This window comes from Carassius gibelio, chromosome A1 (assembly GCF_023724105.1).
Source record: "Carassius gibelio isolate Cgi1373 ecotype wild population from Czech Republic chromosome A1, carGib1.2-hapl.c, whole genome shotgun sequence".
In the NCBI taxonomy this organism is placed as follows: domain Eukaryota; kingdom Metazoa; phylum Chordata; class Actinopteri; order Cypriniformes; family Cyprinidae; genus Carassius; species Carassius gibelio.
Window position 1 is genome coordinate 23,244,135 of NC_068371.1, and position 27,277 is coordinate 23,271,411.

Here is a 27,277-nt window from a genome sequence, read left to right on the forward strand (position 1 = left end):
GATATTCCAGGTTTTTCTCCATCTGCCTTTTCGTTTTTCTTTTTTTAAATCCTTTCCTTCTTTCCATGTGGCCTACTTTAGGGACTCCAGATTTTTACAGACAGACATAGGCGCTAGCTGGCACTTCTGATGAGTCTCTGTTGATGTCTCACTCTCCACACTGAGGTGGAGGGAGAGAGACAACAAACATTCACCAGCTGATTTGGTTTGAAATGAAGCTTGCGGATCTTGTCAACACTAGTTACAAAGATTCGGCTGCAGCAAGACAGCCCGCTCTGCTTTTTCTAATAAGACCATTAATAATAGTCCCATCTGGAAAGCATCTTGCCATTGGCAGCATTACCCTTGCCAGTCATATTATCTACTTCTAAGGGCTGGTAATTTGAATTTGCCGCACTGTTTTAATTTCAGGCTGTTGAGGTTATTCTACTCTATTTAAATCGCGCTGTTCACTTTTTTTTTTTTTTTTAGGGGGTTGTAGTTTATATTTTTATTTCATGTGTTTTGTAGTACAGTTAAATTAAAGTTAAACCCCATAGAGAGACCAATATGCTCAATGAAGACCAGGAAATAAATTTGAAGATCAGTCGGTTGACAGAGAGTTTACTGAAGATAGAGTTCTCCACATTTCCAAAGGCCATAGTTAGAGGATCCAGCCTCAACTTATAATGGACAAACATTATTTATTGCTTCGATAAATAAATTAAATCCTATAAATAGATCCGATAATGTATGTTTGCTGGTAAATCAGTCAATAAGTCTGATTAATCCGAGATTTATCCGCTGGTTGCAATAGACTGCAGCTTTAAAATGGCTCATTATGTCATCATTTGTGAACTTGTCTTCACCAATCTGGACATTTTTCTCTGTGGCTGCAGAGGACAATGCTATTGCTATTTGCAAAGCATGTTCAGCAATTATTCGGAGAGGAGGGGACAAGGCGTCAAGCTTTAACTCAACAAATCTTATATCTCACTTGAAAAGTTGTCATGGTGGTGCAGCTGTATAAAAAGAATATGAAGCAGCCACGGCAGCAGCTACTAGCGCTAAGCCTAAAACATGGAGCCCATTCAGCAGACATTAACATGTGACAGTCTATATATCTCCGTCGTCATCGTGCACTGAAGGTTGAATAGATGCATCTCTTTGTTATGCATTAAATACTTGAATATAAAGTTGTTGTTAATGAGTTGTTAGTTGCAGATAATCTGTTTGGTGTCACCCCCCATTTTTGGCATGAAGACACAAATGACATACACAAAATAAAAAAGGCTGCTACCCAACAGTCTTTCTGATGAGATACACGATCGACATATGTTCGCAAAGCTGACACTTCAAAGTTTACTGTGCAGCATTGGTGCTGAAACCCAGGAGAAAGGAGGGACACGCAGTCAGAGAGCTCTCACCATTGTGGGGAATCCATGGTGGCATCGAGCACATAGGAGCAGTCTGCCACCATGGACGCTTGAGGTGCTTGGCTGGAGTGGGTTGGTTGAGGGAGGAGCAGCAGTGTGTCTGGGAATTGTAAAAAATAATAATAAAAAAAAAAAAATATATATATATATATATATATATATATATATATATATATATATATATATATATATATATATATATATATATATATATATTTTTTTTTTTTTTTTTTTTTTTTTCTATCTTCCCTCTCTTGTCTCTGTCTCTCCTCATCCTCATCCGTCAACATTTTCTCTTGCCTCGTCTGTTGTGGTGGGGTGTTTGGTTGTGAGAGTGCAGTCTCGTGGGAATGGAGCAAGGCTGGTTGAGTGGATGATAATGAGCAACACCTGTGACACTCACTGGTCTTGGTTCCCACGGAGGAGCTCTGAAAGGATAAATGGAGTAGTAACGATAGTAAAGGACAAGAGAGAACTAAGCCTGGACTATTTATCTTATTGAGGTTCGGTTTGTCCATGGCTGTCATCCATGAGGGGCTGTTGCTTTCAGTTTTATGTTTATTTTGTTATTAAATTGTATTTAAATGTTCAATGGTTCCTGCTTCCTTCACTTGTCTATGAACATTTGTTACTCTTACACAAAAAATTAAAACATTTGAAGACTCAGGACTGATGTTTGCTATAATAGTTAGGCCAGAGCTACTAAAATAGATTAATCAGTGCATCTTTAATCTTTAATCGGTGCACAAACTGCAGATTATATGAAAATTATAATATAAAAATTTGAACTTAATTAACATATAGCAACTGATGGTGCTATAAGCCCTAAAAAAGAATCATAAACATTAGGCATATGTGAGAGTTAGTGGATGCATGTGAAATTTGAAAGTGACATACAGCCAAATATAGTGACCCATACTTGGAATTTGTGCTCTGCATTTGACCCATCCAAAGTGCACACACACAGCGGTGAACACACACACACTGTGAACACACACCCGGAGCAGTGGGCAGCCGTTTATGCTGCGGCGCCCGGGGAGCAGTTGGGGGTTCAGTGACTTGCTCAAGGGCACCTCAGTCATGGTATTGAGAGTGGAGAGAGAGCTGTACATTCACTCCCCCCACCTCCAATTCCTGCCGACCTGAGACTCGAACTCACAGCCTTTGGATTATGAGTCTATAACCATTAGGCCACGACTTCCCCCCAATTCACCGCAGTTCAGTTGTGTTGGTCTTCACATGTCTCATACAGCTATAATAATAAAATAAAATAAAAAAAGAACAAAGTTCAAACTGATAACTGATAACCCCTTTTCTATAAAATATATAGTTTGATTATATAATTATTCAGACAAATTATTACAAAACAAATACATATTTATTCTCTGGAAGCCTGGCTAAATGAGTGAACACTGCTACTGCATTCCTGACATGAGTCAAACCCTCAGTAATATGTCAGACACCAGATACAGACATTGCTTGTAACATAAATTCCAGAATAGATACATTAGTTATAAGAAAATAATGATTATGTATTCATTTCAAAATAAAAGAATAGGGGATTGGAAATCGACCCCTTTAGATTTTATTATTATTATTTATTTATTTTAATTAAAAAAAAAAAATTGTTTTGTATTTTAATTTAGATTATCATTATATATATATATATATATATATATATATATATATATATATATATATATATATATATATATATATATATATTATAAAACAATACAATTACAAAAAATGTATATATATATATATATATATATATATATATATATATATATATATATATATATATTAGTGCTGTCAATCGATTAAAAAAAATTAACTAATTAATCGCACAATTTTTTTTAAATTAATCGCGATTAATTGCGATTAATCGCAATTAAAAGACTGAAACTTTTTGGATATGTAAATGTAAAATGTAAATAATTAATGTAAACTCAAGACAAAGAAACTATTTAAATTCAAAATATGATTGTTTATTGGAATTTTTGTTTAACTTGTAACACAGATTTTCTCATGTAAACAACATACCTGCAATAAACCATCAATATCCTCCAAATTAACTGTTGGCTTGAAAGCCATATTTATTACAGAAATAAAAACACAGGCATGTAAGTACCATTTGAATTTCAAAACAATCAATGCCAATAAAAAACAAAAATGATTTCCATGTTGAAGTCTAAGTGGACTGCAAAAAAATTCCAAAGTATAGTCATTGCCATTGCTTTAAGTGGGCCAGTAAGCACTGGTACTCAGTACCGCCACTTCCAAATATAGCTCTTGAGCGTACCGCCACCTCTCCGTGCGCCCAGAACGTGCTTGTAGCATACCGGTACGCTCATCTGGACATCTGTTTTAATAGAGGTTTTAATCTTTTACCTGCACTGCCGATTTTCAGAGCGCCCTTCACAATGCAAGCTTCCTAATTCATCCCACCCAGAGCAGAAACTACATTACCCATTCACCCTTAAGTTATACAAGTGAATAGCGCATGTGTCGCTTTTCCCACTGTTAAGTGTCAACAACTCAACGTGGCCGGAGAAGGTGTGTGAAACTCGTTGTGAGTTATACTAAAGCAAAATCTTGAGTATTTATTGTCTGATAAACATTAAAAACTGTCTGCGGAGGTTGAGTCGTCCTGCAGCCCCCGCTGGCTGTTCATTGGCTGCAGCATCTTTTTTCTAAGTTCTAAAAAAATACCATAGACGGCAAGGCACAAATTTAGATATTCATTTATCTAATTAATCTATAGCCTATGCACAAAGACAATATGATCTTTTTGTCCCCTTTTTGTTTTAAAGCTTGATGAAGAGAGAGAGCGCAAGTTGCTGCAGCTGAGGAGGACAGTGATGCACGCGTACAAGAGTGATCGCGGCACTGTGTACAAAAAATACTCCGCTACACAATTATTTTGTTATTTTTGTTTAAGCTTATTAACCTTAGCGTTACAGAAAGGTCTAATTTACGCACTGTTACAGTCATTGTTTTTTTTTTTTTTTTTTTTTTAAACAATGACATTTGAGTTCATGATTTTAATGTTGCTGTTTCTTGTGGCAGACTAAATGAAGAGTAATGTTTCTTGTGGCAGACTGAAGAGTAATCCGGCAGAGTTTTGTACTGAAACTTTCCGTCTAAAAGTCCTTCCTTGGTCTTATCCATATTTCTTTGCACGTTGAACACACATAGGCCACAACTGGAAATAAAAAAAACTGCAACCGCGTTAATTGCGTTATTTTTTTTTTAACGCGTTAAATATTTCAAATTAATCGAATGTGTTAACGCGCTAATTTTGACAGCACTAATATATATATATATATATATATATATATGAAGAGTTCAGATGCAAAAACCTCTAAATGCCATCTGAAATTTGCATCTAAAATTAGGAATTTTTTCAGGCTCCTATATTTATGTTCAGTTATTTCACTTTACTAGCCTGGAAAAGGACCTGCACATTGCCATTGAAGTAAAATGACTCAACCTAAGCATAGGAGCTTGATAAAAATCCTAATTTTAGATGAAAATTTCAGATGGCATTTAGAGGTTTTTGCATCTGAACTCTTCATATATATATATATATATATATATATATATATATATATATATATATATATATATATATATATATATATATATATATATATACATTTTTTGTAATTGTATTTTTTTATAAGAGCCATTCCAGCCAGGCAAAGTCACACTGTTTATCACTGTGAAATCTGCGAAGAGCAGATTTAGGTTTTTCATGCTGTACTAGCAATCAGTATGTCCAACACTGAGGTTCAGATGATAGTTGTACGACAGGAATTCCAGTTGAACTACAGGAACACTAAATATGCCTGTGGGTTAATAGCAGTTTCCTTCTGGATCATATGACAGCTCATGAGGAGAGGGATGTGACAGGGACTGAAATGTTCCCGTAAATGATGGTGACTGCACATACTGTAGCTTGTCCCTATGGGGGTCTGAGTCTCATATGATCCCTTATCACAAAAAGTTAAATATATTTATACATTTGCAATCAAAATTACTCAACCCCTCAGAGACTGCAGTACTTTACAATTACAAGCTTTTTTGAAGATCCAGGATAAAATAAAAATTGCATCTATAACAGTTCACTGGCATATTAAAAGTGATATTTTCAATATATAATGTAATATTTTTGAGTTATAAGATTTTTTAATAATACTGTTATGTCATAATTATTTAACCCCTATTCAACATTGCTGTTTTTAAATCACTTATTTGCATGGTGGGGAATAAAACAGTCTCAAAACACAATTAAGCCTTTAGAAACTCTATTAAAAACAAAATTAATTTGAGCTGTTACACATACAGTTAGCCCATGCATGTGTTGAAGTTGAGTAGCAAAAATGTCAACAGAGATCTCACAACCTCACACCTCCTCTTTCTCACAATGTGCAGATATCTACTCCAATGCTAACTCTTCTTTGAGATGCATCCACAATTATTCCCATGATCAGGCCAGGATTGCCTATCTAACCTTGCTCTTGTGTGGACGCACAGTGATCCATCTGGGACACCAATGGTCCAATAAACTTGAACTTGAAATAAACTCTGAACATGCAATGAGAATTAAGCCTGGAGACTGAACAGGTCACTCAAAGTACATTCTATGTCTGATCCCTGAACCAAGCAGTGGTAAATTCGGATGTGTACTTTGGGATGACTGTCCTGCAGAAAAGTCCATTGATTATCAGCTTCAGTCTTTGCTCCCAAGGCGTCACAATTCTTGTCAAAATGGCCTGATACCTCAAAGAATACATGATGTCCTTCATACAGTCATAATTTCCACTTCCTTCTACAGTAAATAAACCCCATAACAGGACTGATCCACCTCCAAGTTTGACGATGGAGATGTTCTTCTTGTGCTTAAGAGCTTTGCCTTTTTTGTAGCAGACATAGCGCTGATCCATGGGTCCAAAAAGTTACAGTTTGGTCACATCACTCCTTATAACATTCCTCCAGAGCTCCACAGGTCTACACAAATTAATTTTATCAAGTTTAAGACTGCCTTTTGTTCTTCTTGATCAAGAGTGGTATTCATCAAGATGTCTCAACATGAAGGCCATACTTGTCTAGTGTTCTTCTTACACACTGCATTGAAATGGTTTTCCTCCTTCCATCGGGTCGTCTTGCAAGTCTTTGGCTGTAGATTGGAAGTTTTTCTCAGTTGCTCCGATTAAACATTTTATGATATTTAGCTTTTTCTTCAACACCCTCAAAGGTTTTCTGGCAAAAATACACTTTAAGCTAAGGAATAAGGCTTAGAGCTGTGTCTCTAGGAACTTTCAATGTCTTGGAAATCTTCATATAACCTTAGCCTTTCTAAAGTAATGCAATATTTATTCTCTTTAGCAGTTGAAGAGACTGGTGAATGGCGAACCACAGACAACGTCAGAGGTGTCTTACCTGGGCTAAGGAGAAGAACTGGACTTTTTTTTCAGATGAGAGCAAGTTTTGTATTTCATTTGGAAACCAAGGTCCTAGAGTCTGGAGGAAGGGTGGAGAAGCTCATAACCCAAGTAACTTGAAGTCCAGTGTTAAGTTTTCCACAGTCTGTGATGATTTGGGGTGCAATGTCATCTGCTGGTGTTGGTCCATTGTGTTTTTTGAAAACCAAAGTCACTGCACCCATTTACCAGTACACTTTGGAGCACTTCAAGCTTCCTTCTGCTGACCAGCTTTTTGAAGATGCTGATTTCATTTTCCAGCAGGATTTGGCACCTGCCCACACTGCCAAAAGCACCAAAAGATGGTTAAATGACCATGGTGTTGGTGTGCTTGACTGGCCAGTAAACTCTTCAGACCTAAACCCCATAGAGAATCTATGGGGTATTGTCAAAAGGAAAACAAGAAACAAGAGACCAAAAAAATGGGAATGAGTAACTGTCTGGGAAAGCCACTGTCAAAGAAACCTAGGCTTTCATACCACCTCAGCAGTGCCACAAACTGATCACTTCCATGCCACACCGACTCAATGTGCAATCAATACAATACTCAAATGTGACTCAATACAACACTGGGACTACAATAGAAAAAAAATGCTTTTACCGTTCTAAAAACATAGTTTTGTGGCCATTATTGGAACTGAAAAGGTTTGAATAACCTGAAACACACGTGATCGTTGTCATGCGGTGTATCTGGCCAATCGTGAAACAGCTGTTTCGACATCAGCACTCCTGCAGTCACTCTGGAGAAACTGCGGCGGCTAAGTCAGCTGACTGCTCTCAAAACACTCTTGCGGTACTTTTATGCCACACGTGACAATCATGTGGTGTCGGCGCCATCTCAAGACAGATACAATTTCTAACTGACATGCACTGCTTCAAGTCCAATTGCGATTGGTTTGCGTGCCGCTGCATGAAGTTGAACGCACCTTGTGACACCAACATTATAAATAAAATCAAATTGCATGCTTAAACATACTTTATACTACTACTGAATCAGAATATCAGATATTTCACAAACTAGTTAACATGGTTATGGATAATTTGAATAAAAAGACAACGTCAGGCATCAAAATTAAACTAAAACATCAGAAGAAAAAAACAAAGTAACACTAGGGGCTCTGATTGTCTCAGATTTTGCTCTATTATAGACCAAATAAGTGGTTTTGATAAAGATTCCTCTTGTATTGTTTGATTTCTACTCAGTCATCGAGACCTAACTTTCAGTTCAGTGTGCATCATACACTGGCTTTAGGCCTAATCTGGTAAATATCTCTTAATAAAGTCATTCCAATTTGATCATTCCATCCCAATATGCTTGCAGACATGTTTAATCTCCCTTCATTTTCGGGGAGAAAGTGAGTGCGGAAATTTAGGGATAATATGTCTCGAGACAGAGACACTATGTCTAGACAGAGGTGTAATGTGATTTAGGATGAGTGGCCAAAGTGCCTTACCCTCTAATTCACATTTTTGTGTTTGGGTGTGTTAGTATCACAGATCCATCACTTCCAGGCAGAATTATCAGGCATTGTCAAGAAAATTTGATCAGGGCAAATAGTAGTGCTCAGCCTGTCTGCAGGCTCTCTACAGACAGGCACTCATCGAGGATCATTACGTTAACTCTTTGACAACACATATATGGATAAGCTGATTATTATCTCAGTATTACAACACATATTCAGAAAGCTGTCTTACACACAGACCACTTTGCTGAGTGAGAATAATGATCACTCCCTCATAGGCCAAAATCAAGAGTCACACTTACTTTTGAAGTTTATTCAACCAGAAATACAATTTGTATTGTAACCTCTTAAGACCAGAGAAAATTTTTTAGGATTTTTTTCCATGTCTTTACATTGTTTAGAGCATTAAAAATAATGTAAAAAAATAATTAATTAATAATAATAATAATAAATACAAAAAATGTCAATAGAGGACTTTTTAAAGATTTTTTTTTTTTTAAGAAGTCAGTGAACATGGACATGCATAGGCAAAAACAACAGATTTTTTTTTTTTTACCAAATTTTGTACAAAGAATGATTCAATGAACCGAATCAACATTTAAATAAACATGTTTCAATACACATTTTTTATTTATTAAAAAATGTGTGTAAAATGGCCATAAACAGATTTTCTCATTCTATACAATGTATCTATAAACTAAATCTAATTTGCATATTAATGTGTTTTTGGGGCAACAACATGTAATGAAAAAGGAGTGTAAGAGTAAAAATTGACAAGATTTTCATAATAATATATAATATTTCATAGAATACAGAAATATAGTTTATTTCCCTGTTCATCTCCCAAAATGCGTAATAAACATGCCCCGGTGTCCTCATACACGGACATGTTTAAAATCAACGTCCTGTTTCATGACAGAAAGTCATATTTTGATTTGAAACCCCATAACATTTTACTGAGATATTGATTTATGACACACAATTTATAAATTAGACAGATTTAAATGATAATTACAAATATTATCATATTTCCATAAGATTGTCACTAAATTCATTTCAGACATGGAGACCAAGGAGAGGAAGAGGTCATGGTGAAACTGTGGCATGTACAGTTTCAGAGAAATTCACAAAAACATAATGTCCTATATAAAGTAATATAAATATAAAGGCTGCAGGGTTATAATGAATTATGGCTGAGTAGTTGAGAGAATGGCACATACCCTGACTTTGTGTCATGAGTATATTTTGCCTGTGACACACTTTTATTGATAGACATTGTAATTAAGTCCTGGTGTAGAGACAAAGGAAATTGTACATTCATCATATCAAACTTGCATATGTGGGTGAGAAAATTAAAATTGTATTCAATTATTTATTTATTTATTTATTTGTGTACTGAGTCACCTGCTGGGGGCAGTGGATGTGATTTGCTTAAAAGAGAAACATTTTTTTTTAGCATGCAGTGTGTTCATTTCTGATTGGTAATTTAGTTTGTATATTCTTCTGCTGTGGTTTTTGATATAATGTATTTTGTCCCTGTTAACGATGTCAAGCACAAGGGATCCATTAAGAATCTTTTTTGGCTGATTATTTGTACTTTCTTTGTATCCATAATATGTCATTTAAGGCAGTGCTATAACTTACTGTGATACTGTAATTGTTTTGTTTTTTTGCTGGGTGATTTGTTGTTTTTGCTGAAAATTCTGTCATTTACTAATATGTTTAATTCAAATATAAAACATATATTCAAGTTTTCTCAAGCCATACTATAGCTTTGTGTGATGAGTCATTCAGAATTATTATTAATATTAGTTATTATTATTATTTATTTATTTTGGACGACCCCAGACCTCATTCACATTTTGGATGAATTATTTTATTTTATTTTATTTTATTTTATTTTACTTAACTTTGCTTAAAGTACTTAATTTAAATGTTCTATATCTTAATTTTTCATGTGACTGTTTTGTTATTGATTCATTGTGTATTGAAGACAGTTATAGTTGACCCTAGTTGTCATCTTGTGTGTGTGTGTCTTTTTCATAGTGGTTCTTTTGGACACAACAGCTGTGCTGGGAGAACTAAGCTGGAAGACCTACCCAATAAATGGGGTAAGTAACACTTATTATTATATTATATACAATTTCCCTTGCAGTATTTACATTAGGTAAGAATGTACCACAGTTACTTAAAATAAATTATTATATAGCTCCTTCTGAATGAATTCCAACCATGGCCATGTATATACTATTTATATCAGATTAATCCAAACTGCACAATTCGGTGTGTGAAAAAAAAAGAAAAAAGTTTGTTATAATGAAATTTAATCAGAACAGGCCACTGAGACTGCAATAGTGATTAAGAAACTATTCAGAAAGTTTATTAAAGGGTCCTTATAATTAAATTTTGACCAATTACATTTTTGTGAACACTAAAGAGCACTAAAGGGCTAGAACAGTGTTACTCATTGCACGGTGGCTAGCCAAGCTTTAATTTGTGGCTCGCATGGCAGTAAATAATATGATTATAAGTTCATGCAGTCAATACAGATATTTTATAAAAACATTCAGAACAAGAAAGGCTACAACATAACCCATTCAAATAATTACACAATGTTTAAGTGATCTGCAGTGGTCGCTTTGTTGCGTCCAGTGTAGACTTTTAACAGACTTTCAGTGCAGCACAGCACACCACTGCATGGCACGGCACAACAAGTATCACATCCGGTGAGGATATACGGTCAGACAGTGTCTACTCTATTACAAATAATTTAGATTATTTTTTTTGAAATACCTAATATAGGGGCATTACATGATGGAAATATAGACAAGAAATGATATTTAAACTTGCTCTGCCCTTACGTCCATGCCACTGACTCACTGCTGTGTTGTCAGTTTTGATCATTTTTCAAGCTCTTAACGCCGAATATGCTTTTCATGGATGGTTAGATACATGATAGGCTAATGTAGAAAAAAATAACTTTAGGTCTTCCCAGCAGTAAGGTAATCCTGCTTTTTTGCCATTAAGGGAAATTATCTTGTCTCAGTTACGTTTGACCTGTATTGCATTGCATTGCATATGGTATGTTCAGGGATGATAGACTGATAAGCAGACATGCTATTAATGACTGGATGTAACTTATGATACTTTGTGGTTAAAGTGGCTCTCCGATTGACTTTGTCCTATCAGTGCGCTCTCATGAAAAAAAGAAAAAAAGACCACTGGGCTAGAAGCAGTTTGTATGAAGCAATCAAGTGTGATCTCACAGCCCGGAATAGCTTCTAATAGTAGAGCTACTATTATTAAATCAATTTCATGATAAAGAGCAGTATGATGGATGCTTGATCACTGCCCTTTTTCTGAGGCCGACTATAAGTACCCGTCTTAGTTTTGAGCCTTACGTGAAGAAAAGTTTTGTAGAGGAGGAACTAGAGTCAGGCCACGGAGTGAATGCTTTTTATTTTTTTATTTGTATTTTTGTTTTGTTTTTGAGGATGTGTAAAATGACCTGTAGCACATAAAATGATTTCCCAGTGGAGTTGCAGTGCACATCTTCATATTATTTCTGCTCTTACACAGGTGCTCATGATGTCAAAGAAAGCGAGTTCATCTTACCAGTAAACACCACTTGGGGTTCCTTTCTGTTTTTTTTTTTTTTCATGCAGTAAGAGGCTGGTACATACCTCTGATCGAATCAATAATTCATGCTACAATATCCTGGGTCATATACCTCTCCTATTAGTGTTTACCACAATGTCTTTTTCTGGTCCTTTCTTTTAGGTCAGGGTATGTCATGTTAATCAAAGCCTTTTTCGTTCATCTCCCAGAGCCAGATGGAACATACCCTTTTCAGTCTGGGGAGACTTTTCCTGCCATTTAATTTGATTTCTAGAGATGGGAAACTAGCGTGTATGTTTTGTTTACTCTGGCACAGACATATCCTGTGGGGGTTCTGTCTCACTACCTCTCTCTCTCTCTCTGCCACTCTCTCCTTTACCTTCTTTGTTAGGAGAAACAGGTTTGTTTGTGCTGTTCCATTGTTCCATTGACTATTCTCTTGGCTCCACTCTACTGTAAGTCCCCGGTTTCTGTGCTGTAATTACCTAATGTGTCACAGAACCCTGGTATCCTCATGTAGTGTACGCACTTCTCTACCTTGAGGAAATATTATATGCTTACTGTATCTTAACCCTCGTAAATACTTAAATGAACTGTACTGTAGATGTCATTACTGAATTTTTTATATTAAAATATTATTATATTATATTATATTATATTATATCGAGAAGTAGGCTAAGTGCAATATCACACTATAGTGCAAATGTGATACTCATACAACAGTTCATTAAGAAGTTAATATAGTGTTATTTTAGACACAATGTTGTCTGTTTTACTCAGTTTTGCCAACCAAAATATAAAGACAAATCAGAACTTTTCATCTCCAAGCAACCCACAGCGGCATTACATTTCTTAATCCACGTTTTGAGCGAATTTGGTGAACCATTTGGCACGTTTGAACCATTGGCTTATGTGTTGGCTTTGAAGTGGCACTGCACAGACCGATCGGTTTATGACATCAAAGTACCCCGAGAGCGATTCAGCAGCAAAAGTAGCCGTGTGCTCTCTAAAGCTCTTGCGGTTCTGATGATGTCGAACAAGGCGAACAAGCCTAATGATTCAATGAACCATTCATAAAGAACCCTTTACTTCACTCCTAAATGAATCAGCCATTTGAACGAATCACATGTATTAATATTTTCATAGTAATGATAAGAAAATTAAGAAAATTTAAGAAAATGTATTATTAAAGTTATAGTTCACCCAACCAAAAATGATGTCATAATTTACTCACATGTTCCAAAAGAGTATATGTAATACATTTTATCAAACAAAATATTTCTTGCTGAACCTACTTTTTGTAATCTCTGTTTGATCCTTTGCACAACATTGACTTTAAATTATCTTTTCAGAGTAATTTCTCAAAATCTGATGTACGGTTAAAATTTTATCGCTTACCAGTCCTAATTATATTATATTATTATATTATATGGTGCAGTATATTATAACACTTTCTTCACCATATAGTGACAAAAAAATTGTGAAAGGTCAAATGTAGACTACCGATAAGAAATGTAGCTCACCAAGCTCACCAAGGCTGCGTTTATTTGATCAGAAATAAAGTAAAACAGTAATATTTTGAGATTATATATATATATATATATATATATATATATATATATTCTTTTTTTTCTTTTTTTTGCTTAAGAATTATTTATCTTTATTATGAATGTTAAAAACATGACATTTTTTCAGGATTTGTTGATGGATTCAAAAGAAGAGCATTCATTTAATAGAAAGATTTTATGAATGATACATTTCTGTACTGTCACTTTTAATCAATTTGTTGCATCCTTGATGAGTAAAAGTATTAATTTGTTTAAAAAATAAAAACATACAAATTCTTATGACCCCAAACTTTTGAATGGTACTTTATAAGAGCCAAAGAAGAAACGCTACAAATGCAAATATCTTTTTGCAAAAAAAAAAAAAAAAAAAATGTTTTTAACAACAGCTGATCGTTGACCTCATTTAGCATGGCTCTGATACTTTTGTCCTTTTCAAGATTAAAAAGCTGTGACAGTCATCAGTGATGTTCAATTTATAGTCAATCAGCATAATTAAAAAACAGTCAGCGTGGTTACATTGCTGTAGTTACGATACAAATGATTCTGTCAATCAAAGAGTGATTAATGATCTCTTAACGCCCTCTCATTCCCTGTTGGCCATTTGAAAGGTTGACCTTTTCTAAAAAGGCCTGTCCGTCTATTTTCAAAGGGAGCGCTGCACTGGGACATGAATGATTAATACATGCTGTTTTAGGATAAGCTGTGTCAAGATGAGACAGAAAGCCACACTTTTGAGTGTTAATTTCTTATCTGTAATGAGACTTCGAGTGACCTTCAGCGGGACAGATCTGGTGTTTAGTGATCAGATCACATCACAACAAAATCTGACCTCAACCAGTGAAGCTCAGCTGGTTGGTGTTTAAAAATTAGTATGATCCTTAATGTGAGCGTGTCAATTTCCAAACTGCCCCTGCTAATGATTTATAAACTGTCTATACACACAAAAATTTTACGGTAACACTTCAGTTTAGGGACCAATTTCACTAACTAGTTAATAGTTAGTCAAAATAGTGAGAACTGGTCCCCGAACTAAAGTATGACTATTTTCCTAAAGGCATCCCATATCATAGCTCATCTTGAAATAATTTGCAATGTATATCAACTACATCTACGGAATGCTCCCATATAAGCACAAAAGTACACATATGTGATGTTAAATACCTCGGTCATTGTTCTAAGAAAAAAATATTGTTTTTTTGCAAATATTGTGGATTTGTCTTTAAATTTAATTATAATAAACTTTTTGTTAACACTTTTAACAGTAACTAACAAACACATTATGAGCCATATTTATAAGTCAATATGTGTGCACCAGAATGCATTAAGAATAACCTTATAATATCTTATTAATACAGGTTTCATAGAAAGTGTATACCAAAATATTCTTAAGGATAATAATCTTAGCTAATGCTGTTGACAAGGGAGTCATATTACTTGCATATTAACTTACTTTAATATTAAAGGATGCATTTAACATCAGGTTCCAAACTATTTATTCATGATATTGTAATAATTGTGTTTCTACAATTATACAATTTGTTTTTTTAATGTTGAAATATAGTGATTTACGCAGTGGCGGTCATAACTTGTTTACATAACAGTTTGACCAAACACTGCAGGATAATTCTGCCGCATAGAATTTTGGAATGCCCATGCTTTTCAGTTGGCATATAAATAAGAACATTTTCATGTCAGTTTTTGCCTTTAGAAATCCTTATCTGTTCCTCATTTTTTACATAGTATGAATTCTATTGAATGATTATCAAATTGTCATTGTTTTCTAAATTCAAGTCTTTGATTATTCTCGGGATTAAAAAAAAAATGTTTGTATGAATTACACTTCCACTAAGTCTCCAGCTGGCCCAGACCGCACTCCCCTGATTCCAGTCCATATAAACGTTAACACAATAGTACTAATCTGATAATCCTACACCAGCATGCGCTTTCTGATATGTGCGGCTGATTTGGTGGTTATTGATTGAGTTCAGAAAGTGTTACTTCGTATTCTCAGAGAAAACCAGAGCTCCCACTGATTTAGAACACCTTTTATTTCATAATTGCAACTGACACTAAACACCAAGCTCGATTTTAACCCTCACCAATATCCTGAGAAAATCTCTTAGAACACAAGCGAGTTCTCCTTCTGTCTTACTCAGCCTTTGCTGTTTGAAGCTGCAGCATTTTGCACTCATAGTCCTGATCCAAAAGTGACTGATGTGATCTATTCAAATCTGTTTTCATGATGTGATTACCTGATATTATCTTATTTTTTTAGCAGGCAATGCAAATACACAACTGTGTAAGATAGGGCGACAGAGTTCAATATTTCCAGTATATTTTCTTTGAGACTCCATGTTATCAAACAGGTGTGCCAGCAGTTCAAATATTGGGATGTTTGTTAACATGATGCAGATATCAGATTAATACACTAATGGAGTTTAAGTAAGCAGATTAAGCATTGTGCTTTGTGCAATTCATGTACTCCCTTACCTGAATAGACTGTATCTATACTGACATATAACATTAGCAATCTGCAGCTTTGATTCCACTGATCAAATGGGTGTGTGAAAAATTTGGTAATACTTCAGTTTAGGGACCAATTTTTGCTATTAGCTAGATTCTTATTAGCATGCATATTACTAGCATATTTACTGTTTGTTAGTACTTATGAATAATTTTCTGCATGACCATATTCTACTCCTCAATCCTACCCAATACATAAACTTAACTATTAACTATTAATAAACTGTAATTAGGAGTTTACTGAGACAAAAGTCAAGTCATTATTATTTAGTTAATGGTGAGAAATGGACCTTAAAATAAAGTGGCACATTTTGTTTATATGCAACTGTATCTTTTTAAAAGGTGCTAAAATGTACCTTCAAGTTTCTATTATGCACTCTTTAGGGGTAATAAGTAAGGTACAAAATTGTACATTTTGTAAGGGTATTGCCCCGTGACAGCTTTTGTAACTTGTTTTAGAAAGTCACTACTTCCATTTCGTTGCAACTTTAAAGGTAAAGGCAATTTTTTTATTTTCGTTCAAGTAGATTGGTAAATTATATCACTTAGTTAAATACTATAAGGCAGAGTTGTCAAACTCAATTCCGGAGCCCTTCAGAGTTTTGTGCCAACACTCATATCACATAGTTTTCAAATAAGCCTGAAGGACTTGATTAGTTGGATAAAGTGTGTTAAATTAGGGTTGAATCTAAACTCCACAGGGAACTGAGTTTGACACCCCTGCTATAAGGTTACAAACAGCTTAATATTTTTTTTATGTGAATTTCTAACAGCCACAGCAGCCTTTTTTACTGTGAATATTTTTGTAAATTTATATATTTTGTGGTTTACTGATAATCGTCATTGTCCTGAAAATGCAACATTGTAAAACTGAGACACTTTTGCGTAGTACCAGTATTGCATTTGCTCTTTTCTATCACTGTCCCTCCGTCTATTTTTATCTCTCTCTCTCTCTTTCTCAAGTGTAACGCTTCGCCCTATATCTGTTTTCATGGTTGTGAGAGCATTGTTTTCATAACTTGTCCAATTGGAGCATGAGAACCTGGTCTGAGTGCAATACATAGCCATCCTCCTCTGCTTTACAGGCAGTGACAAATTGGTGTTGCTTCTCATTTACATGTCTGGTCGGACTTGATACATGTTGTATCTTGTGTTTTTGGTCAGGAACAGCAGCAACGCTTTCCAGGTAATACAATAGATTGAACATTGAACAATCTGTTTAATTTGTTCTTGTTACTAATGGCCAGAATGCTCAAACAACTAAACAGTTGCACCACTTTTGAATGTTGTATTTCAGTACAAGAATCTTTGTCTTGTTTGCTTAGCACTTCCAAGGAAAAGTTCAAGGACTTTCAAGGAATAGTTCACAAAAAAAAAAAGAAAAAAAAAAGGGATTTTTCTGAAAGTGTGCAAATCCTCAGGCCATTCAAGAGTTTGTTTCTTATTTTGGAAAAAAATATCATTACATCATTAAAATACATTTGGGGCAGTCTTGGCCTAGTGGTTAGAGCAGGGCTATTCAATTAGTTTCATTTGAGGACCGGATAATCGTATTGAAAATTTGAAGTGGGTCAAGGGGTTTGGGGGCTATCCAAATCTCTTTATGGGAGAGATATGCATATTCAGCAGTAAAATTAATTAATATTACCAACAGCAACGTCTATGAAAGGTTAACATTTGTGTTGTCAATCAGAAAATGTAATAAAATAAAACTAATCACCCATTTTCTGTACTTAATCGTGACTAATTGATTGCTAATATATCTTCATCAATTCATACTGAACATCCAAATGAATGCAGAAACAACATAAAGATGGAATATTTTAAATATTTAATGACAACTCTTTACAAAGTCTCATTATTAACAAATTTTTTGATAATACTGCTGATGATGTCACTATTAAACGCATCTTCTTCTCAAATTTAGCCATTAATTATAGCCATTTAACATTACAGTATAATTGTTATTTTTTAACATTTATCTAGGCTCTGAAAATTATAACAACTTTTAATTTAATTCAATGTAAAACAATCTTCACATAAACTATAAATTGTATATGCATAAACTATACAGATTAAACTTTATTTAAGGAACAAAAGTTAATCTGTGACTAGAACAGTCGATTGATTTCTCTTTTATAGTTTCTCTGATTTCAATCAATGACAGACTTCAGGAAGTTTCACTTTAAAAGCAACGCTGTCTCTTTAAATTCTGATGTGCGACACATCAGGTTTTCTCCTTTTCTCCAAGCTCTTTACGATTATTTGGACTTTATAACTCATTTAGGGCCGTGTTTAAAAAAAATCACTTTTTGTGAAATCATAATTGTGTGTGTTTTTGTCATTTTAAGTGCTACTGGCACGCTTGTCTGAACGCGCAGACTTTCAAACTATACTGCATTTGAAAATCACCTTTGTCCAGTCTGCGTTATATCTGCGTTATGACCGATAACACTGTCTTTATACTCGTTTTAAACTAGATTTGTGGATATCTCATAACTCACCATACTTGGCCACATGTCACTTCATTCACTCACTTGCTTACCATTGGATCCTCTGCAGTTAATGGGTGCCATCAGAATAATGAGTCCAAACAGCTGAGAAAAACATCACAATAATCCCCAAGCAATCCAAATGACTCCAGTCCATCAATTAACATGTTGTAAAGTAAAAAGCTTTGTGTTTGTAAAAAACTAATTCATCAAGATGTTTAACTTCAAACATGTATCAATCAAATAATCAATCATATTGTTTCCTCAAGTCTTCATATCTGAATAAGGAGTGACATATGCACAGATCAAGCACTAGTTACAAGCAAAAACAATCCAAAACAGTTTTAAACAAATGTCATTAGGTTTTGTGAGAGGACAACATTATCACTAGAGAAAGCATTATTATGGATTGTGCACTTTTATTTTAGCAGGAAACAACAATTTAAAGTTAAAATGTCTTAATGATGGATGTTTTTTTTTTTTTTTTTTTTTTTTTTTTTTTTTTGCTAAATGACTTTTTAATTAAAGTTAGTACACCTTCTTTCTATGTAAATAACTTTATTTTTCACAAAACTGGAACATCACAGTAATTATGGAATTCCACTTATTATTGTTGTATATTGGTGAAGGAAACTTTAGCCGTGGCCATTCCAGTTGTAATTGGGGGGGTGGGGGTGTGGGGTGTTGTTCTTTGTAACAGCCAAGACAAAATGTCAAATGTGTCCCTTTGCTGTTTCCTTGCGATAGTTCTTGTACAGGAGTCATAATGAAGTAGGTCTTTGTTGTTACTGACCGTCCAGAGTGACCCTGATGTCGCAGGTCTCGTTGGCCTCTTGTTCCCTTTGTCCCTTGCTGGTGCATGATGGAAGGGATGGAAGGAACCCTTTTTTGTTGTTTACATGATAAAGCCCATAAATGCAGTCTTTCATCACTGTCTTCCTTTTGTGTCGCAGCTGTTAGATGTTAGATTTCAGCAATATCTCTTTCTATCTTTATCCACTGTCCCTCTTACTTTCTTTGTTGAAGGGAGATGACATTTTCTTGTCTCTATATCTTTCTCTCTTTCTCTCTATCAGTCGCTTTCTCTTTCCTTTCCTTCTAGTTTTTCTTATGAGAAACAAGGTTTTGATTTTGATTTTTCATTCGGGAAAAAGTTATATCAGAATAGAGATTGTATCTGAGTCTAGGCTGTAAAACAGTCTGAATTTAATGAAAGCAAAAAAAAAAAAAAGACAAAGGATAGATTAGGCAGGAGACGACCTAAAGGCATACTGATGTATGTCTGACTTTACCCATTTTTTTTTTTTTTTGCAATCCACACTGCATGTTCAAAATGAGATTTCCACACCTTGAGATATCTTGCACAAGTATCCAAATATTATTATTACTGAAACTAATCATAGTCGGCGAGATTCTAAATGTACAGTGCACCACGGGATGTCGACCTTAGTGATATTTTTCAGATCTTTGTATGTTTCAATTTCCCATGGCCCGTTTGTTTGTTTGCTTGTTTTTGCTTCCATAAATATTTATTTCTTTTATCAAGTAAACAGCGATGATTTTGGCCTGAGTTTTTGTATTGGTTAAATTTTAAAATTATTTTCAATAGTAAATTATGAGCAATGCTGTATATATATATATATATATATATATATATATATATATATATATATTAGGGGTGTAACGGTTCACAAAATTCACGGTTCGGTTCGATACGATACACTGATGTCACGGTTCGGTTCGGTTCGGTTCGATACGTTTTAGATACAGCAAAATGTAAAAACATCTCAACTTTTCAGAATGCCGCAAGCGCACCGCGGGTCATGTGACAAGAACCAACCAATCAGCTTCATCCTTTCCCGTAACAACGTTGAGAGCTCAGCCAAGATGAAGGAACAGCTGATCATAGTTGTATATGGATTGCAATTTTGAAATAAATTCAGTAGCAGAGCTACTGCAAGCGATTTTTAGAGCTGCAAATCCATTTATCCTTCGCTGAAATTTCCGCGTCTCATGGAGAGAGCACGTCATTGTTGCTTAGCAAAGACAGACGCCTCATGAGCGCTTCTGCCCGAGCGCTTTGGAAAGCAGGAGAAAGACGCGTTTAGCGTTTTCCATGCGTTTTTAGGCACGATATGTGAACGGCCCCTAAGGCGCTCGCTCACTCAGCACGCGCTGAAGGCTCGTTGCAAAATGTCTAATGCATTTAACAGACCAGAAATATAAGATCCTAAAATAACCAACAGGTCTGGTGTTTGGGTTGGATTCCCTGTAAGCTATAGTGTCTAAATGCTGCAGGGATAGTTTGCTGCGTGCATGTTTCTCCTTTTTTTCGTCTTTTCCCAGATAGTACTGACGCATATATCCCAGATATTCCCGCTGGTTTTTTTTTTTTTTTTTTTTGTAATCCCGCTGGTGTACCCTGTCATGTTGCAGATGCGACATACCGTTGTTTTTTTATCCACCACTCTCTTGCCATCACCATTATAGCTTAAAGGGAATCCAAAGTGCACCCAAACACCAGACCTGTTGGTTATTGGAGGATCTTCTCATTTCTAGTCTGTTAAACGCATTGGCTATTTTGCAACGAGCCTTCAGCGCGTACTGAGTGAGCGAGCGCCTGCTGAGTAGCCTAACATAAACATTTAAGATGGTGTTTTTTTCTTCTTCGGGAGTGTCAGGGGTGTTGCCTGTTACGTTGTTTGGGTTATTGGGCTACCTTGTTGAACGCATATCATTATATTTCTTTCTCTCTCTTTTTTTTTTTTTTCAAATATAATTAATTACTCCAACGAACCGTTCGGTATACATAATGCGTACCGCGTACCGAACCGAAAGCGTCGTACCGAACGGTTCAATACGAATACGCGTATCGTTACACCCCTAATATATATATATATATATATATATATATATATATATATATATATATACATACATACAATTATTAGTAACTCATGTGCATTCAATTAAACATGATACATTTGAAAATATGTGAAAGTACAAAAGCACAAAAATAAATGATAAATGAACTGTGCATTTAAATTAACATTTTTGCATAGTTTATGTTGTGATAAAATTAATTAATTAATTAAATCAGAAACGTCATTGTGGTAGAATTTGAATAGACATAAAAAGTGGCTTTGCATGTCAGTTAATTGTTCATTTTTGAAAAATATATCAGTTGATTGTTACATTTTTATCAAATATATTTTTTAATACAATTAATCACTAGCTCTAAATGAATATGTTAAACCGTTAAACTCTATGTGTAATGTTTAAAGCACTATACAATTAAACATGAATTGAGGAATTAAATGGATTAATATTTTATTTGATTTAATTAAAGGAAAACAATTTAAACAAATCCCACACCTACCATACATTTTCTCTGAAAAACATCAAGAGAGCATATAAATAAATAAAGAGTTTGAGCCACAGGCATTGCACAATATCGAAGAGATCCATGACCCAGAAATGAATGTTTGTCATTCATCCTGTGTTTTTATTGATGTCATTCGAAGTGGAAGTCAATTAATCAATTATCAAGTCAAAGGTAGTGCCGGTATCTCTCTCCAAAGCACTTCCATTACTCAAGGTTAATGTGTACTTAATAATTAAAAGATAAATTAATACACACTCAAGTTTAATTGTATTTCCATGTGCCCAGGGCTCATTTGCAATTGATAGACCCTCCCCAACTCCTCTGATAGCAGACCTTTATTTGGGTTGTGTACATTCTATTATGGAGTCTCAAAGTGTGTACTTTCAATGCAGGAAATGCTGAAAAATCAAAGCTTTAAAGATCAATACTAAACTGGATCTGACAAACAGAAATCAATTGTGATAATAGATGCTTTTAACCTATTGAGCGTACATATTGACATGCTAGTTCAGAGGTGCTTGCTGAAAAGGTTCATTTACAGCCAGAGAGGCCAAGTGCAGTCAGATAAAAGCTGGATTCCAAATAGAGGGCCACCACTGACAGATTCAAATGTAGTGTTGTTATAAGCGTATTGATTTTCATATGCATTACAGTGTACCGACATTATCTAAAATATCCTGTGTCCTATTGTGTGTGTGTGTGGCTCTTGCCAGCGACTGCACTAGTGATATGCCTTTTTTCACAGTTTCCAAGTGGAGAAATGATGACAGATATCAAAGAAGAGTCAGTCATCTTTGATAGAAACCATTTTTAAACCATTTTAAAAGCAATGAATCCCCCACTCATCCCCAAGATGCATTTCTGCCATGTTGTCTCTATCACACCTATCTGTGCTGTTTTTGAATCCTTCTCTGTGGACCCCTGCCAACTTAATGTGATGTGTAGCCAACGATTTTAGCTTCATCCATCTCAGCCACTTTTATCAGTGCGTGTAGCATCTTAAGGTGCATGCTGATATCTCATCCCCGCCGCTGTGTTCCTAGATATATCCGGCCACTTTCTAGCAGGAGACCGAAAGCACGCCGCTGCCTCCCCATTCTTTTAAATGCCTCATTTTACCACCAACAAAAAAGCTGATGAGAAACAAAAAGCTGGGAGGCAGTGGCAGGGTGAGAGGAGATTATAGGATCAGGGCATGTGTCAAAATACCCAGAGTTGGTGTGCTGTTCTGAAGTCAATTTATTTATTTCATGACTTTATTGATTACATGACCTGCCTGGAAATAATGAAAAGTTTGCTAAACATTATCATCAGCATCAGAGAAGGTTTTTTTTTTTTTTTTTTTTTTTTATTATTATTATTATTATTATTATATATATTTTTTTTTTTTATAAAAACAGGAAATTGTTTGCTTAAACTCCACAGGCTCTAGGGTATTTTATAAACCTACAAGATCATAAGACAATGACAATAAGCACATTAATGACCAATTCTCATTATTAATTAGTTGCTTATTAGCATATTACAAGCATATTTGCTATTTATTAGAAGTTATAGCACAAACAGTACTAATGCCATATTATGCATGACCATGTTTTAGATCCCTTAAATTAATAGTTCACCTTCAGTTGCTGGTCCCCACTGATTTTTTTATTTTTTTATTTTTTTCTCCATCCTATGTAAGTCAATGGGGACGAGCAACTAAAGGTGAAATATCCCTTTAATCCTACCTCATAGATAAACTTAACAAGTACCTTATTATTTATTAATAATAATAAGCAGCAAATTAGGAATTTAAGTTTTTGAGGGAAAGGTTGTAGTAATTTTTTAGTTAATAGTCAGAGCTGGTCCCAATACCAAAGTGTGACCCAATAAACAAATATTCTCAAATACATTTACAGCCAGACATTAATAAAATCCTGGTTACACATTCATTCAAGTGTAAATGTCACATCTATAAAATAGATAGATTTTATATCGATTTTATAGAGAACAAAAATTACGACTTTATTCAGCATCGTCTTCTCTTCCGGGTCAGTTGTGAGTGCGTTCACGACGTTTTCTGGTGCGCCCAATAACAAATATAACTTGATAACACAAGTCGTAAATTTTGTTCCTTTTGGACCAAAATGTATTTTTGATGCTTCAGCAAATTCTAACCAACCCTCTGATGTCACATGGACTACTTTGATGATGTTTTCCTTACCTTTCTGAACATGGACAGTATACCGTACACACAGCTTCAATGGAGGGACAGAAGGCTCTCGGACTAAATCTAAAATATCTTAAACTGTGTTCCGAAGGTGAACGGAGGTCTTACGGGTTTGGAACGACATGAGGGTCATTAATGACATAATTTTTGGGTGAACTAACCCTTTAACATGTTTAACATGTGAGTAGAAACTGGCTGTGGTGAGTAAATGAAACAGTTACTTGGCAGTTGGCTAGTAGCTGTGAATGGTATATTTTGCTTGCATTAAAAAGTAACAAAGTAAAAAGTCACGCTGGGTCACATATGAATGAATGTCTGACAGCTGCAGCTCCTGGCTCATCTCATATGCCACATGTTGTTGCTAATGTTTGGAAAAACATTGGAAATACTTAAAGGGGCATAAATATATTAATATTGCAAATAAAAGTTGCAAAATGTCATTTCAGTGGCTAAGACATATTTATACATTTTCTCAATTTCCTCCGACAACTTCCATGCATGACAGTTTGCCCCAGTATCCCCTAATTATTTATTTATTTACAGATATGTTTACATATCTTGTGTCCATGTGTCTTTATGTAGTTGTTCTGCAGGACTGATGACCTGGGCCTGGTCACAAGCATTTTAATGCCATTATATTCTGTTTAAGCTGCAAATTACATATATAAATTGAACATGAGCTGACTTGACCTCTTTTGATGTTCCTTAAATCAAACTTTTTGGTTGCAAACAGCGGACTATTGTGAGGAGCTATCGGCACACATCAGAGCTATGATACAGCAAGTTTCTGATTGAGAGGCTATTAAGGAAGGCTTAGCTTATCACTGCAATAATGAAAGTGAATAAGTGGAGGCTTTATTGCTAATGAAGTGCATCCTAATTTATTATCAGAGGGAGAGAGATTAGGGAGATAAGAAATAAAAGAAAAGAAGAGGAAACAGATGATTGGAGAAAGAGATTTAGGCTGAAGACATAGAAAGAAGAGGAGAAACAGTGTGGGAAAACAGTTAAGTGTAAAAAAAAACAAAAAAAAAAGTGGGAGTACAAAATAACTACTGTATGTATGTGAAAAACACTGAATGTGTGGAAAATAAGAACGTCGTAACAAAGTGAGAGTTTGTGAAAAGAAAGTGGGAAGGTGGAAAAGAGAGTGAGAGTGTTATAACAAGATATGGGAAGTGTTTGGAATCTAATTTGAGCAATACAACATGTTTGGAAAGAGAAAAAGGACGTGTAAAAGAGAGAACAATGCAGAAAGTCATTCAAAGCAGAGCAGCAGTGTGATGGCCAGATGTCCTGTCATTACTGTTTGATTCAGCTGTAGCTTGTGACTTTAGTAAATCTATTAAGTTCTTATGCCTTGTGTTCACAGCTTCAGCATAACCAAGCATATGGGTAGCACATTACAGTCTAGAAATGCTACCTAAAAAATGATGTAAGTCTATTGAAACTGGCAGTAAGGAGACTAACATTGCCTGTATGTGACATTGAAATAAATCGGTAGTGATATGTTGCTATCAGAAGGGGCAAATATTGGGTCTAATTTAGTAATTTTGTGTACACACAGACAGAGCTGGGTAGATAACTTACAAACTGTAATCCGTTTCTGATTTCATGCCAAAAAAATGTTAATTTGTAAAAAAAGATGAACGTCAATAAAAAAGAAAATAAAAAAAATTATCTGACTGTCATGCATTATTCTCCATAAATATAGCATGTTCTGAACCGTCTGCACATTTTGTCACAAAAGCTGGTTTTGCCCAGTGTCAAGGCATCATGTGTTCATGTTTTACAGCAGAAACGACAAGCACCTTTGTTCTTTATGTACGCAACCCGATAAGTCAGTTTTAGAAAATTTGCGAGCAGTATTCAGGTCAGGTGACAAGGCTGCTAGTCACTTCGTAAAGAAGTGCTATTCGAGAGGAGTTTCATCTAAACTGCCATCCAAAGGCAAAGTGCAGTAACTACACATCTGGTTAAAATTGAGTTAAGTCCTAAAATGGGCTTTGTGACATCTGTTCTATCTTGCGACAAAGTCTCCTGGTTCAATTTTGCCCCATTTCAGAGAAACAAAAGTGTCATAATTGCTGATTTATAATGGCATTGATGTTTGTTGATTTGGACATCTCTCTGCTTTTCTGTGATTTAAAAAAATGAAAGTTATACAGAAAACAGTCTGTCTCCTATTCACAGTCATATGCCATATGATTAGCAGACCATGCAAATAACAAATTCTTAATTGATAAGTAATCATTCATTTTGCACAAATCACCGTTTCATTTGTTAACACATTCAAGGAAGGCTTTATGACCAAGTGGAATCCTCTGCTGCCCAGTCATTCCCAGTTCACAGCTAGCGGGACTCGCACTGCCAGCAGTTCCCCTCACCGTCCGCGTTTTGATTTTGGTAAATCAATTTAGGTGAATGCAAACAACGTTATTTTCATGAGCACAACTTACAGCTAGGCAAGAAAACATGCAATGTATATACATACACTGTATATACTGTATATATTATTATTATTATTATTATTATTATTATTCTGAGAAAATTGTATAAACCTTTTATATACTTAACTGCAGACATGGATGTGGTACAGTACAAATATTTTGAGCATCTCTTATTCTGCACCTTATTTTCCTATAAAGAATCACAATTATCCCTTATTGTCCTTTATGGCAGCCCTAGTTATATTGTTAGGAAAAGTGAAAATTTTGTGAATTTTAACTACTTGGTCTGTAATTATTTTATTTATTTATTTTTTTATATAAAATGAGCAAAACTCTGTGGTGAAAGGAGCATTGCGATAAGATGATCTTGAGGCTTACTACGGAGTAATTTTAACATACACAACATGCAAACACCAATAAAACTATTAAAGTTATTAAAAACAATCAACATAGTAAGAAACACAAAAAGAAAGCTGAGAAAATTCATCCTAAAAAGGCTTTAAATGAATGCATTGCCACTAATCTACCCACAGCGTGTTCGACTGGCTGATGTTAAAACTTTAAAGACATTTTTATCAGTTTCATTGTTTGCGTAGTTACTTCACTTTGCCCTTGTAAGGCAGTAAAGGAGTTGTGTCAAAGCTGACTAAAAGTGATCAAGG

General features: G+C 34.9%; 1 protein-coding gene across 1 annotated transcript in view; it reads left to right on the forward strand.

The window, feature by feature from the left end:
- Positions 1–27,277, forward strand: part of LOC128016030 (ephrin type-A receptor 6-like) — a 129,433-nt gene that overhangs the window by 9,197 nt on the left and 92,959 nt on the right. The window contains exon 2 of the mRNA XM_052600349.1: positions 10,414–10,478. Coding sequence (XP_052456309.1) covers positions 10,414–10,478 — 65 coding nt within the window. The remainder of the gene's footprint in view (positions 1–10,413; positions 10,479–27,277) is intronic.